The sequence below is a fragment of the Gymnoscopelus braueri genome (assembly GCF_963280865.1).
Source record: "Gymnoscopelus braueri genome assembly, chromosome: 17".
In the NCBI taxonomy this organism is placed as follows: Eukaryota; Metazoa; Chordata; class Actinopteri; order Myctophiformes; family Myctophidae; genus Gymnoscopelus; species Gymnoscopelus braueri.
This window is the reverse complement of record NC_137617.1, coordinates 35,586,650-35,602,588: the sequence shown is the minus strand read 5'-3', so window position 1 is coordinate 35,602,588 and position 15,939 is coordinate 35,586,650. Positions and strand designations below refer to the sequence as shown.

At 40.4% G+C, this 15,939-nt stretch overlaps 1 protein-coding gene across 1 annotated transcript; it reads left to right on the top strand.

Moving 5' to 3' along the window:
- Positions 1-320: 320 nt before the first annotated feature.
- LOC308103995 (annexin A4-like) lies at positions 321-11,429 on the top strand (the record flags this gene model as incomplete). The annotated part of the gene is made up of 15 exons (XM_080454237.1): positions 321-473; positions 2,580-2,769; positions 2,953-2,993; positions 3,972-4,208; positions 4,515-4,602; positions 4,714-4,808; positions 4,971-5,084; positions 5,764-5,854; positions 6,432-6,511; positions 6,680-6,736; positions 6,844-6,937; positions 7,065-7,160; positions 8,697-8,755; positions 9,217-9,339; positions 10,461-11,429. 15 exons carry the CDS (start codon positions 321-323, stop codon positions 10,518-10,520), a joined length of 1,578 nt encoding a protein of 525 aa, XP_080310363.1. The 3' UTR covers positions 10,521-11,429.
- Between the last annotated feature and the right edge of the window lie 4,510 nt (positions 11,430-15,939).

Genomic DNA, 15,939 nt, shown 5'->3' with positions numbered 1-15,939 from the left:
CGGGTTCCGTTGGGGGCTCAAGTGCAAGATTGTCAACGCGCGATAGAAAAGGCTGCCATGCTTTATAGAATTCTGAGATAGAGCCACACAATGTGTATTTAATTTTTTCCAATTTTAAAAAGTACAGTATGTCATCAAATCCAGCGGGATTGGGAGGGTGGATATGTTTTCTTCCAATGGATCAGAATAAGGTGTCTTGCCAACAGAGTCACAAAAGCAACAAAGTCCGATTGATATTTAGGCAGAGAAATTGTCTCAGGAAGAACGCCAAAGAACTAAACTATGACTTAATCTCATTCTCAACCCTATAGGTCATAAAGATGAGCTATCCTGGATACCCTAATCAGTCCGGTGGGTATCCACCTCAAGCAGGGGGCTACCCGCCACAACCAGGGCAATATCCACCCCAAGCAGGGGGCTACCCCCCGGCGGCGGGGGGCTACCCTCCTGCAGCCGGAGGCTACCCACCACAGGTAGGAGTTGTCACAATTATTACCTAATCGCAATTCTTTTTTGCATAATAGTCAGAATCGTTTCTATTCGTCTGCATAAATTAATCTATTAACCCATTCAAACCGGGAACACATCTCTGTCATTTTAGGTTTCTTTGGCTATTAAAAAATAGCAGATCTACAAGCTCATAGCGCGGCACCGAGTGCCGCACGATGAGCTTGTAGATCTGCTATTTTTGAAAAATCGTGAAAATTTCAGTTACAAATGTTTGCTTTAAAAAATATATGTTTTTTTTTCTAAAATAGCAGATCTATAAGCTCATACCGCGGCAGAGTGCCGAGCTATGAGCTTGTATATCTGCCATTTTTGAATAGCCAAATAAATCTAAAATGACAGAGATGCGTCCCCGGATTGAATGGGTTAAAAACAAGAAAGCTGATATAGCCGATCTACATGCTCACAACGCGCTGCATCGCCCCTCGTTGTGAGTGTGTAGATTGACTATTTCTGCTCTTTTTGAATATTTTTGGAAAGTGTACAATTATTAAATATATGGCCTGTTTAATTGATGGTATATTATTTATTTTTATGATTTATGCTGGTCATAAAGATGAGCTATGGATACCCTAATCAGGTATGCTGGTAGGTAGGTATGCCTGGTCATGCTCAGTCATTCCTTTGTATATTTAAGTCATATCTGCCCTGAGCAGATACGACTTAAAAAAGCCTAAAAGGGCAAACAGAAAAGCAATTTTTATCCTTCTGTTCCGATGTCCAAATACACAATTAAATCATTAATGCATGGATTGAAGTTCTCAGTCACCACGACTGACTTCCAGTGGTGGAAAAAGTACCAAATTCTTTACTTAAGTAAAAGTACCAATACTGCAATATAGAAATACTCTGTTAGGGCGCGCTCTCACCAAAAGTTGGCTGGCCGCTGTTAAATGCAGGTTGTGCGCGGCCACAGTTTTTTGCAGCCAGCGGATTAAAAAAAAACGCTGTGACGCACCTGTCACTCACATTCAAGACCGTCCCCGTAGCCCGCACTGCCTGCTGCCTTGAGCACCATGTTGCTTCCTGAGTCTTGGGCGGTCCGCCTTCGACTCACCCGATTGAACAGAGAGGGAAAATCAGCTCCTGCCTCCAGCAGTTTTATGCTTCCAATAGACAAGTCGCGTATAGCAGATAAACGCAAGGTCTGCGCGACAAGCGGAAAAATCTGCTCTTGCGTGAATCCACGCATTTACATTGACAATGCATTGGCAGATTCTGCCCCAGAGGTAAAATAAAAGTGCGGTGAGAGCGCGCCCTTACAAGTGAAAGTCCAGAATAAAAAAATTACTTGAGTAAAAGTACAAAAGTATTGGCATCAAAATGTACTTAAAGTACCAAAAGTAAAAGTACTAAAATATTTGAAAATAGCCTATGTATAAAATAGGGCTAAAGTGGTTAATATATGTTTTATAATATAATAGTTTATATCTGCAAAGTAACTAGTAACTAGTTTTCAAATAATTGTAGTGGAGTAAAAGTACAATATTTGCCTCTGAGATGTAGTGGAGTAGAAGTAAAAGTATTGGAAATTGGAAATACTCAAGTAAAGTACAAATACCTCAAAATTGTACTTAAGTACAGTACTTAAGTAAATGTACTTTCCACCACTGCTGATTTCAGTCATTTGGATTCCATAGAAGTCAGCATGTCTTCTATGGAAGCATGTCATGCACCCAAAATAGGCTATCTACAAGCTTACAACACGACGTGTTGTAAGCTTGTAGATGGTCAAACTAGCAATAGAATGCCAGTTCAGTCTTCCCGAAAATCCTAATGATGGCAGATATTTCATAAAAGCAAAGGTTAACCCTCTGGCGTCTGGCATGTTGTTTTAAAATGCAAAATACAAAATAGCATCAATCTGTGTGATTTCTTCAACTGGTTGGCTGTATAGGCTTCCAAAACATCATAATTCTACACATTTTCACACTGTTTCACAAATTGCATTAGGACTTGGCCTAACAATATATTTTCATTCGTGAGATTTTATTTCGCTTTAATCCATGTTAATGGCAATTCTATTAATTGTCGAGTAAAATATCATGATCGTGACAATCTTACCCACACAGGCAGGTGGATACCCACCCCAAGCCGGTGGCTACCCTCCCCAACAAGGCGGATACCCTCCCCAACAAGGCGGATATCCTCAACCCGCAGGCGGCTACCCTCCACAGGCTGGGGGGGGCTACCCTCCCCAGGCCGGGGGCTTCCCACCACAGCAGCAGCCCGGAGCAGGGGGCTATCCCTCACCACAGGGAGGTAAGGCTAAATGCTGTTGTTTACGGAAGCCTTTTTATTTTCCTGTTTAACCTTTTAATTCTTTCACACAATTAGTGCAATCATAAACAACTGACTGTAATAGGATATTTCTGAATTAATGGTTGGCCTGTAAGCGAAACCCCTCTATTTGAGCATTACGTAACCAATCCCTTGTCTCCGCAGGCGGAGGATGGGGCGGAGCACCAGCAGGCGGCTTTGGAATGGTACATTTAATCTCTTATCTACCCCTTCACCTCTACACTGTCAAGTGATTAATAGCATATGGACTGACTTAAGCATAATCTCTTATTTGCTCAAAAACACCGTATATGTACCGTAATTTTCGCACTATAAGCCGCACCTGAGTATAAGCCGCAGCAGCTAAATTGAATGATTTGTACATATATAAGCCGCACTGGACTATAAGCCGCGGGTGTAAAATCCATAGATTTAGGAGGTCCCCTAGTGGCCGTTAGCTGTAAAAATCCATAGATAAGCCGCACCGTTATATAAGCCGCAGGGTCGAAAAATGGGAAAAAAGTCGCGGCTTATAGTCCGAAATTTACGGTATGTGCATTCTACTAAGTTCCTGCCACCAGGGTAGTGTTGATTTTGATTCAGTTTTAGTCATAGTCTTTTGAATCAAATTCCATTTAGTTTTAGTCATATTTTAGTCATCTGAAATGTTTCACTGTTAGTCTAGTTTTAGTCGACTAAATATCATAAGATTATAGTAGACTAAATCTACAGTTGATTTAGTCGACTAAAACGTATTTTGGTGGTGCCTTGATGGCGTCGTAATGGCTGGGATTTTACACTTGGTTGCATGCTGAAAATAGCCGATCTGCGACGCTTTGTGAGCTTGTAGATCTGATATTTTCAGAGCGTAACACCTGAGCGCAACCAAACATAAAATGACTTGCCTTTTAGTTCTACTGGATCTCTTCTCCACTCGTCCCTCCCTAACATTTTAGTCTAGTTTTTATTTGTTGACGAAATTGTCAATATATTTAGTCTTAGTTTTAGTCATCATAGCCTAGTTTTTATTTCGTTTTCGTCAGTGAAAAAAGGTAGTCGACGAACATTTTTCGTCATAGTTTTAGTCAACGAAATCAACACTGCATCATGGCACTGGTTTGTTCTATAGATAAGTTATGTCACTGTGTACTTTAGCGCTAATAACCGCCCTTCCTTTTTTCCAGCCGGGAGGGGCTCCGCAGGGCTATCCAGGGGGGCCGGCGGGAGGTGCTCAGCAGGGATATGGAGGGGGGCCAGGAGGGGCTCCGCAGCAGGGATACGGAGGGGGGCCGGGAGGTGCTCCGCAGGGATACGGAGGGGGGCCTGCGCCAGGACAGCCAATGCCGGGTTACCAGGGTGCCCCAGCAACCAGTCCGGGACATGGAGGAGGTGCCCCTGCCGTTCCACACTCTCCTGTCAATGTACGAACTTCAATTCTGGATTCATTCAAATATCTGTCCGCAAGCAGTGTTGCCAGATTCTGTGAGGGAAACGAGCGACCAGGTCTAGGAAAACAAGCCCAAAAGAAGCGACTATGGGCCACATGAGCGCGTTAAACATATATCATATCAGCTATTTTCAAATAAACTCTTGGGAGGAAATTATAATAAGCAGACCTGGCAACACTGTCTGCAAGTGCAGTCTTTATATGCACCTGTAACATTTCTCCTCCTAAAGTTTTATTGTTTTATTTTGAAAGTATGTATTTTTCTTATGTTTGTTATTAGAGAGGATTCAGGGGCTCCATTAAAGATGCTCCAGGAGCTGATCCATTGAGGGATGTAGAAGTTCTCCGCAAAGCAATGAAGGGATTTGGTCAGTATTTGGTCAGCATATACGTAATATTGCACCTGTTTGAATAATGGGGTTAATACATGCATCCTTAATAAAAATAATAATAATTTAACTATTAACTTTTTGAAACAGGCACTGATGAGTCCGCTATCACTGAACTTCTGGGAAGTCGCAGTAATAAGCAGAGGGTCCCACTGGTAGCTGCCTACAAAACTACTTATGGGAAGGTAGGAGTTACAGTAAAAGGACTTTATGGGAATGTAGGAGTTACAGTAAAACTACTTTTTACTTGTAAAACAGTTGAAAGTGCTTCCTTTGACTACTGAACACTAAATGGAAGTTATATCTTGAGTGACCTTACTTTCAAGTGTGTCTGTTTTTCCACATAGGATTTATTCCACGATCTGAAGTCGGAGCTAACTGGAAACTATGAGAGACTGGTTGTTGCCACGCTGCAGACAGATGCACATTTCGATGCGTCCGAAATGAGAGAGTCCATACATGTCAGTAATTCCATCGCTTGTTTTTTAAGTAGATGATACAATATTTGTTTTGGGAGACGCTACGTCAGCAATGGTGTGACTCATCTCACAATGTGACCAGAAAGAAGTTCCGTTCCATTCTGACAATGAAGACCAGACAAACGGAAAATTCAATCATGAGTGATAGCAAACAGCACAGTGTGCTTGCTTTCTCTTACCACACAAGCTGGTTTTGCAGTCTGTTTGCATGACTTACTGACTAATAAGGCGGTGTTCATTAACCCATTAAGACCAGGAAAGCATCTGTCATTTTAGATTTTAACCACTTTAACCATTATCGTTGGCTATTCAAAAATAGCAGATATACAAGCTCTAGTGCCACGCTACGAGTTTGTAGATCTGCTGTTTCTTTTGGGAACATTTTTAACTAACATCTTTGCTTCTGGGGGGTTCTACAAATGTCTTCTAAATCCTAACGGTTAAAAAAATGATGCTGCTATAATATCAATGGTTCTCAAACATTTTTGTCAAGGACCTCTACATCTACTAAAATAGCAGATTTACAAGCTCATAGCGCAGCACTCTGTGCCGCGCTATGAGCTTGTATATCTTGCTATTTTTGAATAGCCAAAATAAATCTAAAATGATAGAGATGCGTTCCCGGATTGCATGGCTTAAAGGTGTTTATTTTCCTATGCAGGGTGCAGGGACTGATGAGGCCTGTCTGATTGAGATCATGTCATCTCGCAGCAATGCAGAGATACAGGCAATCAATCAAGTTTACAAATCTGGTGAGTGCCCCACACTCATATTATCATCTCTGTTTTTGTTATTCAGGTATTCACGATGAGTGAATGTACTCACCACATGATTGTAATTGGATTGTATAATTTCTGTGCTGCATTGTGGGATTCACAGAGCCACTACAATAAACAAGGACAATCACAATACGCTGTTGTGTTTCACAACAAGCCAGCTCGCCCCCTCTCCCCTGTAGCACGCCATCACTTGTCTACCAAAAGAGGTCACATGTTTTAGATGCTTTAGAGTTTAGCGTATTCATGGGACAATATGCATTTTGCAGCTGCACTTACTCATGCACTCCTGCACTTACTAACCTCTAGGTACAGAGCCGTTACAACATGTGTAATAGTTCAGCCTTGTGGCTGTGTTTCAGCCCAGGTTTTTTTTTTGAGCTCTCAGCGCCCTCTGGTGGGTGTACAAAAAAAGCTTTGAATCGCTCAACTAATCAGTAAATCAAATGGAGGAGTCAGTATTAACCAAAGAAATGAATGTAATGTGGACTTTATTCTGTGTTATATACTGTGGAGGTGATGGTCAGATGTATTATGTTACTTTTGCATCCAGAGTATGGAAAGACCCTGGAGGATTCCATCAGCAATGACACCTCAGGACACTTCCGTAGACTCCTGGTTTCCCTCTGTCAGGTACGTAGGTATCTGCTGCAGTTTATTATTCAAACAGGACTGCACTGAGGAGGAGGAGGAAGTTGAATTATTGACTAGATTGGAGTGGTACATCATAAATAATGTATTGGATTTAAGATTTCTTTACACCGCCTGTTGAAACGTAAATTTGTTGTTTTCTTCTTCCAGGGCAATCGAGATGAGAGGGAAAACGTGGATGTCGCTATGGCCAAACAGGATGCTCAGGTAAAGATTGTATTTAAAGACTGATAATATTTTTTAGAGCGTCCATTAGCGCATCGATGATAATAATTCATATCAGTGATAATAATTTGTGTGTGTGTTTCTAACAGAAACTGTATGCTGCTGGGGAGAACAAAGTAGGGACTGATGAGTCTCAGTTCAATGCGATCTTGTGTGCTCGCAGTAAGCCTCATCTTCGTGCAGGTATGCCTGGAGTACCTGTTATTTTCCCAATGTTTTTTTAACACTATTAATAATGGTTTAGTGATATGTGACATTGACGATATTGTTTGACTATAACTGTCATGCCGGCAACTCTTGTCTCCGTCAGTCTTCCACGAGTACCAGCAAATGTGTGGCCGGGACATTGAAAAGAGCATCTGCAGGGAGATGTCTGGAGACGTGGAGGGTGGCATGGTGGCAGTTGGTAAGTTCTTAAAGTACACTTGCGTAAACCCACTCACAGGGATGGTGGAAGTTGTCTGATTTTGGACTTCAGTAAAAGTAGCAATACCGCAGTGTAAAAATACTAAAAGTCCTGTATTCAAAATCCTTGTGAAAGCATTTTTTTTTGGGTGCTGCCAGCGCCTTACATTCCGCCATGCATTTCTACGGTAAAGGCGGGCTGGGAACGTTCCTCTTCCCTGTGCCGTGCCTCGCGATTCAGCGCCCTCTGCATCCAGTATTTGGATGCCTGGGTGCCTTGAGTAGAAAATAGTTCAGCGTTTGGAGAGGAGCGGCACTCATCAAAGTAGTTGGTCTCTGGCCTTTTCTTGTCGCATCTAGATCAAGTTGACACTGTTTATAGATGTGCTTGTCCCACTATATCAGCTTAACTAGATCCTCTCTTATCATGCTTGCACTGAGATTTATCTCTAACTCTGCATTCAGGACCCATCATTGCACCCTGTATTCATTAGTTGGTTTGTCGTCTTTAACCTCGCGCAGGTTACAGCGCTGCTACGTCTTCCTTTACAAAGCTATTCTTGGTAATCTCCCCTCTTTCATTTGTTCAAAGTTTGTTGATCAAAAACTCAGTAAAATGCCTTGCTGCATTGCTATACTGTTCCCCTTTTGCGAACTGAGGCTGGTAAAAGAAGCCTATTTTATTTTGGCCCTTAGGCTTGCAATGACCTTCAGACCAGACTCGCATTGCCTTCTTTAATTTCACTTAGGAGTTTTAAAAAGATTATAGCAGACGTCCTCGCCAGAAGCTGTTCCTGCTCTGAGGTGTAGTTTTTTGATTGGTGTTTTATGATTGTTTTATTGCATTAACTGTTTGGTACTTAAGACTTTTAAACCTCACGTACTCTCACTGGAGTAATGTTCGGTAGTCTGTATGCTTTTCTTTTGTGTAGTTTGTCCTGTATTGTGTCTTTGTACGCATGTGAATCCTGTGTAAGATTTCTGCCTCTTGGCCAGTGCAGAGACTTTTTGTCTCAATATATTTTTGGTTAAATAAAGGTTACATATCATTGTAATTCTCCTATGCAGAGGGTTTGAGTGACACAAACATGGAGCAGAGGTGTCTCGCTCAGTGCTCTCTGGACATGATACTGTATCTAAAGTGCGTCCCGTTCCGTCACCAAAAAAAAAGAAAAATGGAAACACTTTCTGTGTATTTAAGAATTCCATTAACGCTGGAACTTTGGATTTTTACTGTGTTGCTACGGTAAAATCTGAGAATGGAAAAATCAACCCAAATTCATTTGTACATGCTCAGAGTGAAATTAACATGATTTTAGTGTTTTAGTGTGTACTACATGGAACTGAAACCACTCATTTTGTCAATTTGACCAGTCCGAAAGACCTAAATTTCCGAGAAGTGCAGATTAGCGAGGTTTAGCTGAATCACTTATCAAATGTACGATGACACTCTTCCATTATGATTTTAGTGGTATGTTGAAGTGAAGCATCTGCTTTTAGTGTCTGAACACTGACGTCTCCTCCTGTCACTTTGCAGTGAAATGCATCAGGAACACCCCAGCCTACTTCGCAGAGAGACTCCACAAGGCCATGGCGGTACAGTGTGACCTACTGTCCTATTTTGTTGTAAAAACTGAGTGGTTCTCAAACATTTTCATGTCAAGGACCCCCACATCGATTTGTATGTGACCGCGGACCCCTATCTGAAAAGATTTTGTGCCAGGGACCCTCATAAGTTATGTGTTGAAAATCAACACATAACTAATTTGTCTTCCAAAATAGACTATCTACAGTAGCCTACAAGCTCACAGCCCGTCACATCTCGACACGTTGTGAGCTTGTAGATCTGCTATTTTTGAATCATTTAAATATGAAATAAATCTCAAGTGATTCAAGGGATTTTGATGCTATGTTAACTACTTTCGTTCCCCTGGAACCCCCCTCAAGAACCCCTGGGGGTCCGCGAACCCTACTTTGAGAACCACTGTTAAAACCACAAATGCAGATCAATCAAAGTGTTTGTGGGCATAAGTAACGTGTTATGTTTATGTTAACAGGGAGCGGGGACCAAAGACAGGACACTCATCCGTGTCATGGTGACCCGCTCTGAGGTGGACATGCTGGACATCAGGCAGGAGTATGTGAAGGTCTACGGCAAGTCACTTTACACCGCCATCTCTGTAAGTATGGAGCAGAGTAGGACTGGACAATATGTATATCGTCGCTGTTGGGTGGAAACCTTGTATGTCCAAAACGGTTACTTTTCAGGAAGAAAAACATTTTTGTGTTCGAATGGATCCAATGTAGTTAAAATTTAGACACAAGCTCTTCTTAATACTTCTCATTGGTTCAATATTTATAAAACCCACAGACACACTTAACCACTTTCACTTTGTTTTTAAACAAATAGTGAAAATGGCAGATCTACTCACAACCCGTCACATCACTGCACATCGCGAGCTTGTGCATCGGCAATTTTTGCTACTTTTGTGTAGTAGAACAAAAAACATAAACATTCGAAATATGTAGATATGCCCGATAGCAACGATATCGATATTATATCAATATCGTGATTTGAAACTTGATACAGTGGAGTGAAAGTGTCCCACTCGATTAAACTGGAATAGAGATACTGATATTCTTTATATCTCTGGAAGCTGTTGAAGTAGTTTATTCATTCGGCAGTTTTGATTTTTAGTAGTTGTAAATTTCAGTCCTACAGACTATTACAGGTTTGTTGTATTGCAACACGTAATCTAGTCCCCTTCTGTATTTCTATGATCTTTTCCCACAAATTGCACCCTCGTTATAAACATTTGTGAAATACACTTACAAATTCAATAATGGTTCGATTGATCTATATTTACACAGTCTTGCAGGGAGAATGCTTGTCAAACAGTTTAATTCCTAATACCATGTTTTATTTTCACATCTATTATGTCCTGTGGAAGGAAATGAATACATACTATTGTATGTAGCAATAACTATAGAGAGAAATACTGCATCCAACACAACAGGACATTCGATCCCGCTGTCATAATTACATGTCATTGACATCGCTTCAAAATGACACTTGTGAGCTAGGAGCGTTCCCATTGTCAAGTCGAAACGTGATCGATTTGTCCGTCCTCGCGTCTAATTCTCGCCTCCTAAGGCGCGAGGAAACGATGTGAGTGAGGGACGCGAGGATGGAACAAAGAATTGGAATTTGTGGCGATAGTGAATTTGTCCGTATTCATTGGGAACTGATTTACTGTAATACTATCATCTCTCTCTCTCTCTACCTCTCTCTCTTCCCTAGGGTGACACCTCTGGAGACTACAAGAAGCTGCTGCTGAAGCTGTGTGGTGGAAGTGACTGAACACACGCACACACATGAAGGAACCACGGCCATAAGGACAACGTATTACATGCTTCATAGTTTAACCGTTCCCATGTCCTTATATCAGCCATGTCATGCATGTTAGTTCACAGTATATCACTTCCCTCTTGGGATAAGTCAATGTTCATGTTAGTGGAACAAAACTATATTTCAACCCACGTACAATCTTTGTGCTACTGCATAATGCTAGATGTTTGCCAAGATTATATATATATACTATATACTATATATAGATTAATAACACATTTTAAAGTGCCTCTGTGCCACTAACGGACCACAGCTTTAGTCCTGTTTTCAAAAATTAGCACCTTCTTTTATAGCATTTCTTTTTTGGCATTATTGTTTTCAAGCCATCAATTCAATCAGCAATGTTCAGCAGCTATTGACACACTGTTGCCTTGTATTTAAAATGCTGAAGGCCCAAAGCCTATAGGAAGGAATCCTATTGCCACGTCAGTGTACAATGTATCTCTTTTATTCAAGCTGGGATCAATATTATATGTACAAAATGCAATCGTTACATTGTTTGTCTCTCAATATTGCAGTTATGACATTTTCATTTACCGATATACCGCATTTTACTGGTCTTTGTGTTCGCCAGCAGAGGGCTCCCTGAGCTCACGTAAAATTTTTATTTCGTATGTAGATGGTTTGATTGCTTGTTCAATGTTCAACATAAATAGTTTTGATTTAGAATGTGTTCACTATTTTACTAACTAGTGATTTGTTTTATTTTTTACATTGCAGTGTATGATTCACCAATGGTGTTCATGCCTTGAACCCAAATTGATGCATTTGTCATTTTGTACCACTAATCGCCATTTCATAGTGATGTACTGCAATATGAACCCGTAACTCATTTCAATAAAATGCTCTGACATATCAGGATTTGCAGTGTGTGAACTGGAGTGATGTATTTGCATAAACATGGAGTGATGATTCTTTGTTGGGAGCTCGGTCACACATAATAGAGAGATTTGCATTTCAAATCCAGTTCCATTTTCTCCTCCTTGGCCTATTGTCTACTAGTGGTGGAAGAAGTACTCAGGTTTTATTTATTTTTACTTAAGTAAAAGTAACGATACAACCATATAAAGAATACTCTGTTACAAGTAAAAGGCCTGTATTAAAATTGTACTTGAGTGAAAGAACAAAATAGGCATATATTGATTGGCATCAAAATATGCCAAAGTAAAAGTACTCAAACTTGTCAACATTTGTCCAAAAAAAAAAGTAAAAGTACCTAAAAATTGCACTCAAGTACAGTACTTGAGTAAATGTATTTAGTTACTTTCCACCACCTAGGTAATGATTATGAATGCAATGAACAAGTCAACCCAACCTCTCCTTGGAAGGACCTAAAACTGAACAAAAGATGGAAGTAATATGGCCAGGCTTACATAAGTGCCATGCAGCATGTGTATTGCTCCATGATCTGTGAAGGGGAAAATGTTTGAAGTTTGCAGTTCATTGGAACAGAGCTATAAATAGCAATACAGGCTACATGTAGTGAGAAGATGTCCTCGAGTCTCAGCTCTGTTGTTTCTCTCTGGCTTAGTTGTTTTTGTTTTGTGTTGGGGAGTCAATTTACTTTTAATGAGGCTCACTGCATTTACACAATCCTCGCTTAAACAAGTGGAAAAAACATCTGCAACAACAGAGATAAATATTCAACAATGGTATTTATGTCCTTTTTGTAGGTTACTGCAGTACCTACGCAAATCAAGTCTATAGTTTTTATCTATTTTTTTCTTACACTCATGGGGAGATCAAATTACATTTCCAGTGGATCCTGGTTTATTATTATTATGAGGAGTCTGTGTCATCTTTTTCTGTTGAATTATTACCTTAATTATTATTGAGTGGCCTTGACAAGAGCTGAGCTGTTTGTTAGAGCGATGTACAGTATGTGTGCCCTTTACACCAGTGGTTCTCAGAGTGTGGTCAGGGGACCCCCAGGGGTCCTTGATGGGGTTCCTGGGGGTCCCCAGCTAAATTAGTTAATCAGTTTAACCACTTTAAACCTACTATTTGGCTATTTGTACATCTGTTATTTTCAACAACAAAGATCTTGTATGGGGTCCCCCTGGCACAAAATATTTTCAGATGGGGGTTTGCTGCCAAACATACAGTGTATTAAGTTGGGGGTTCCTTGACATGAAAACTTTGAGAACAACTGCTTTACATCAGGACTTGACGGATCTCTCACACAGAGACACAGAGAGGCTGCAGTGTTTCCAGTGGTTTATTGTAGTTGTCAGCAGCAGCAGTGTGCATGTGGGAGACATTGTGGATCGATAACAAGCCCCTGTGTCATCAGTAGTGATGAGCTGTGGGCTCCCAGGCCCTCACATCCTAAGCCCCATTCATGCTTTGAAAATCTTCTAGGCAAATTTCTGCTTCTTATGAACTGATTTACAAGTATCTTGTATCATTGTAGGATAGGCAGTGTGGAAATTGGGGGAAATACTTGGTTATTGGCTCAAGCCAAAAAACTGTTTATCATAGAGGAAAATAAAAAAGCATATTAATGCATTACTATATTTGAAAGTGCACAAACAATCCTTATGAAGAAATGGTATTGACTGTTGCCGAGTGAAGCCTCTGGCAGTAGAGTTTAAATGGTAGTAGTATGTTCTCTCAGCAGCTAAAACAAGAAAAGTAACATAATTGTGCAGATTAGATGTACATTTTCAAAATTGTCAGTAAAATATTGTAAAAAAGAAAAGAATGATAAATAATTCAAAATAAGTTGTAGTAAGTACATATTACATTACATAATAAGTAGATTATGTAATGTGGCTAGACAGATCCATTTATAAAGAAGGAGGATAATCAATTTCTGTTTCCATAACACCATGGCTTTAGTTGGAAAAAACAAAACTGTTTACTGTTGATGTGATCCCCACCCCTCTGGGAATTATGGACCACTTCAATGGCCATAACTTGAAGTCAACTGTTCACCAGTGACATTGAATGACATTGGCGTCACAGAAAGGATCATCTATATTTTAGTGAAACGGAACAAAAACAGTGGCGAGGTTTCTGCAGAGAGAGACAGTTTTAAATAATTCATGTGACTATTGATAGACTTTGACATGGGGGTAGGCTTTTACAGACACATGTTATCTTGTTCTGCATGAAAAGTCACACTCCGTGGAAATCTCTGTTTGTCTTTGTCTTGACCTTCAGTGTACCTTAACCACATTAATCCTGGCTGTCCCTAATTTGGGCATGTCATTTGAGATAAATAAACTTTTTCAAAAATAGACAAAGTATAAAATAGGGCTTACGTAGTTAATTCACATCATTTTGTCCCCTCAGCTTTCTCTGCTTCTGAGTAAAATAATAGTGGAATTTCCTCAACATGTAATATGGGATGTGTGAATAGGGTGACATTTGGTGGCCAGGGACATAATCCTGCTTTAACCTTCATGAGTATAAGCAAATTACAAATCCAAGGATTACACGCACAACATTAACATAATGAGATACAGCAACCGATCATAATTTATCTGTTTTATAGCTTCTCCTTGTAAAAGAGAATATTATTCTCTTTTTCCAGTATATATAATTGTTCACAAGTCATACTGTATCTGTGATGTGTATCTGTTTGTTCAAACACAGAAATACATCCTTACCAGAACCAGTTATTGTGTGTGTTATGTTTACATTACAACACACTGTACAGTCGATAATGATATACAGTCAGTGCATATATACAGCACACGGAATAGTCCTCCCCATTTGTGACTGGTGTGGTAGTTTAGGAATTTGCATAATTCCACAACAATCCAGTCAGGTTTTCTTGTTAAGAGCCGTATGGATGGATAGCCCTGCAAAAACAGAGGTTACGTAATTATTTGAATTGTTAAAGCTGCTCAGAACTTAAGTGGGGACCATAACATGGGGGCACAGTGTGTACCGAATTAGGCTTAAAAGCTGTGTAGAGTAGCCTATGCTTTGCATGGTTTTCAACAGCTATTTCAGTCAAGCTCTCTCTGGTTCTCAAACTGTTTTTGGCATCAGTACCCGCTTTCCCTGATTTCCTAATGCTAAGTGCTATACCCCCTACGCACGAGTGATGCTGCTATGGTTTTCATTTAAAGTTTTCTCATCCAAATGCTGCACTGAGTGCAGCATTTGGATGAGAAAACTTCAAATGAAAACCATAGCAGCATTGTGATGCTATGGATTGAATGACAACCAGCAAGCTCAGCAGATTCACACAAATTCTCCCATTTTCCACTTTCTCTCATGCACCCCCTGAAGCACGTCCACATGCACCTATAGGCGCTCACGTACCCCCATTTCAGAAACATAGCTCTATGGTATACATCAGTGTTTCTAAAACAGAGGTTTGTGCCCCCATTTTTGGTCATGAACCGTTTTTTATGCATGGGTCACAAGTAAATATGCTGTTTTTGTTTTGTTTTGTTTTTTCATTTTGAATAAAATAAAATAAATTACAATAAAAAAATAAAAATAAAAAAAGATTTATTGTTTGGGAAACACTGGCCTATTGCATAATAACTGGGGGTCTTTGACGTTTATTTAAAAAGTGTGAGAACCACTGATCTAGAGACTCTCTGTTGTCGCAGATGTGACTTCTAGCAGCCTGCAGTGTTAACTCCTTTTAGATCATGGGTTATATGGAGCAGAAGACAGAGTGCAGTGCACACATGGGTCACCGGGAACAAACCAGGAAAGAAACAGTGGCTTGCAATGTTATGGCACCATATTGTTTACTGGTTCTCAATATGGGGTCGGGGGACCCCCAGGGGTCCTTGAGGGGGTTTCAGGGGGTCCCCAGCTAAATGATTGACTAAATAAGCCATAACCATATGGACCTTTACAGGCCCAACACTGAGAATTTTACAGTGTAGATTGGGGTCCAGAGCTAAAAATGTAAATGGGGGTTCCGAACAAGAGGACTGTAGCTGGAGCCCATCATTCAATGTCATTTTGACTATGTTCGCACCTCACGGTTCACTAACATCTCAATGTCACTAAAAACAAAACTGCAGACCTCTCAAAACAAATTAATAACTACTATTATAGGCCTCTCCCCCAGGACTCACCTTCTCCCAGCTCACTTTGCTAGTCTGGGTGGGCTCAAGGTGGAAGACAGAGTGCAACATCTCTCAATGGGTCTGGTTTTAAGATACTCGCAGAGGATCAGTGCCCAGATACCTGTCAAACTGCATTAGTGATGCCCATGGCCACATGGGCATCACATGGGCACCACATGGGTCTGACCTCGATCTGACCTTGTTCTCCCAAAATTGGGCTCATGGGTAAAAATGCATTATATCATGCCAAAATGTGGAATGACCTGTATTGTATTGTATGTATTTATATGTATTACTCATATTGAGTAAAATGGACCACAATGGAA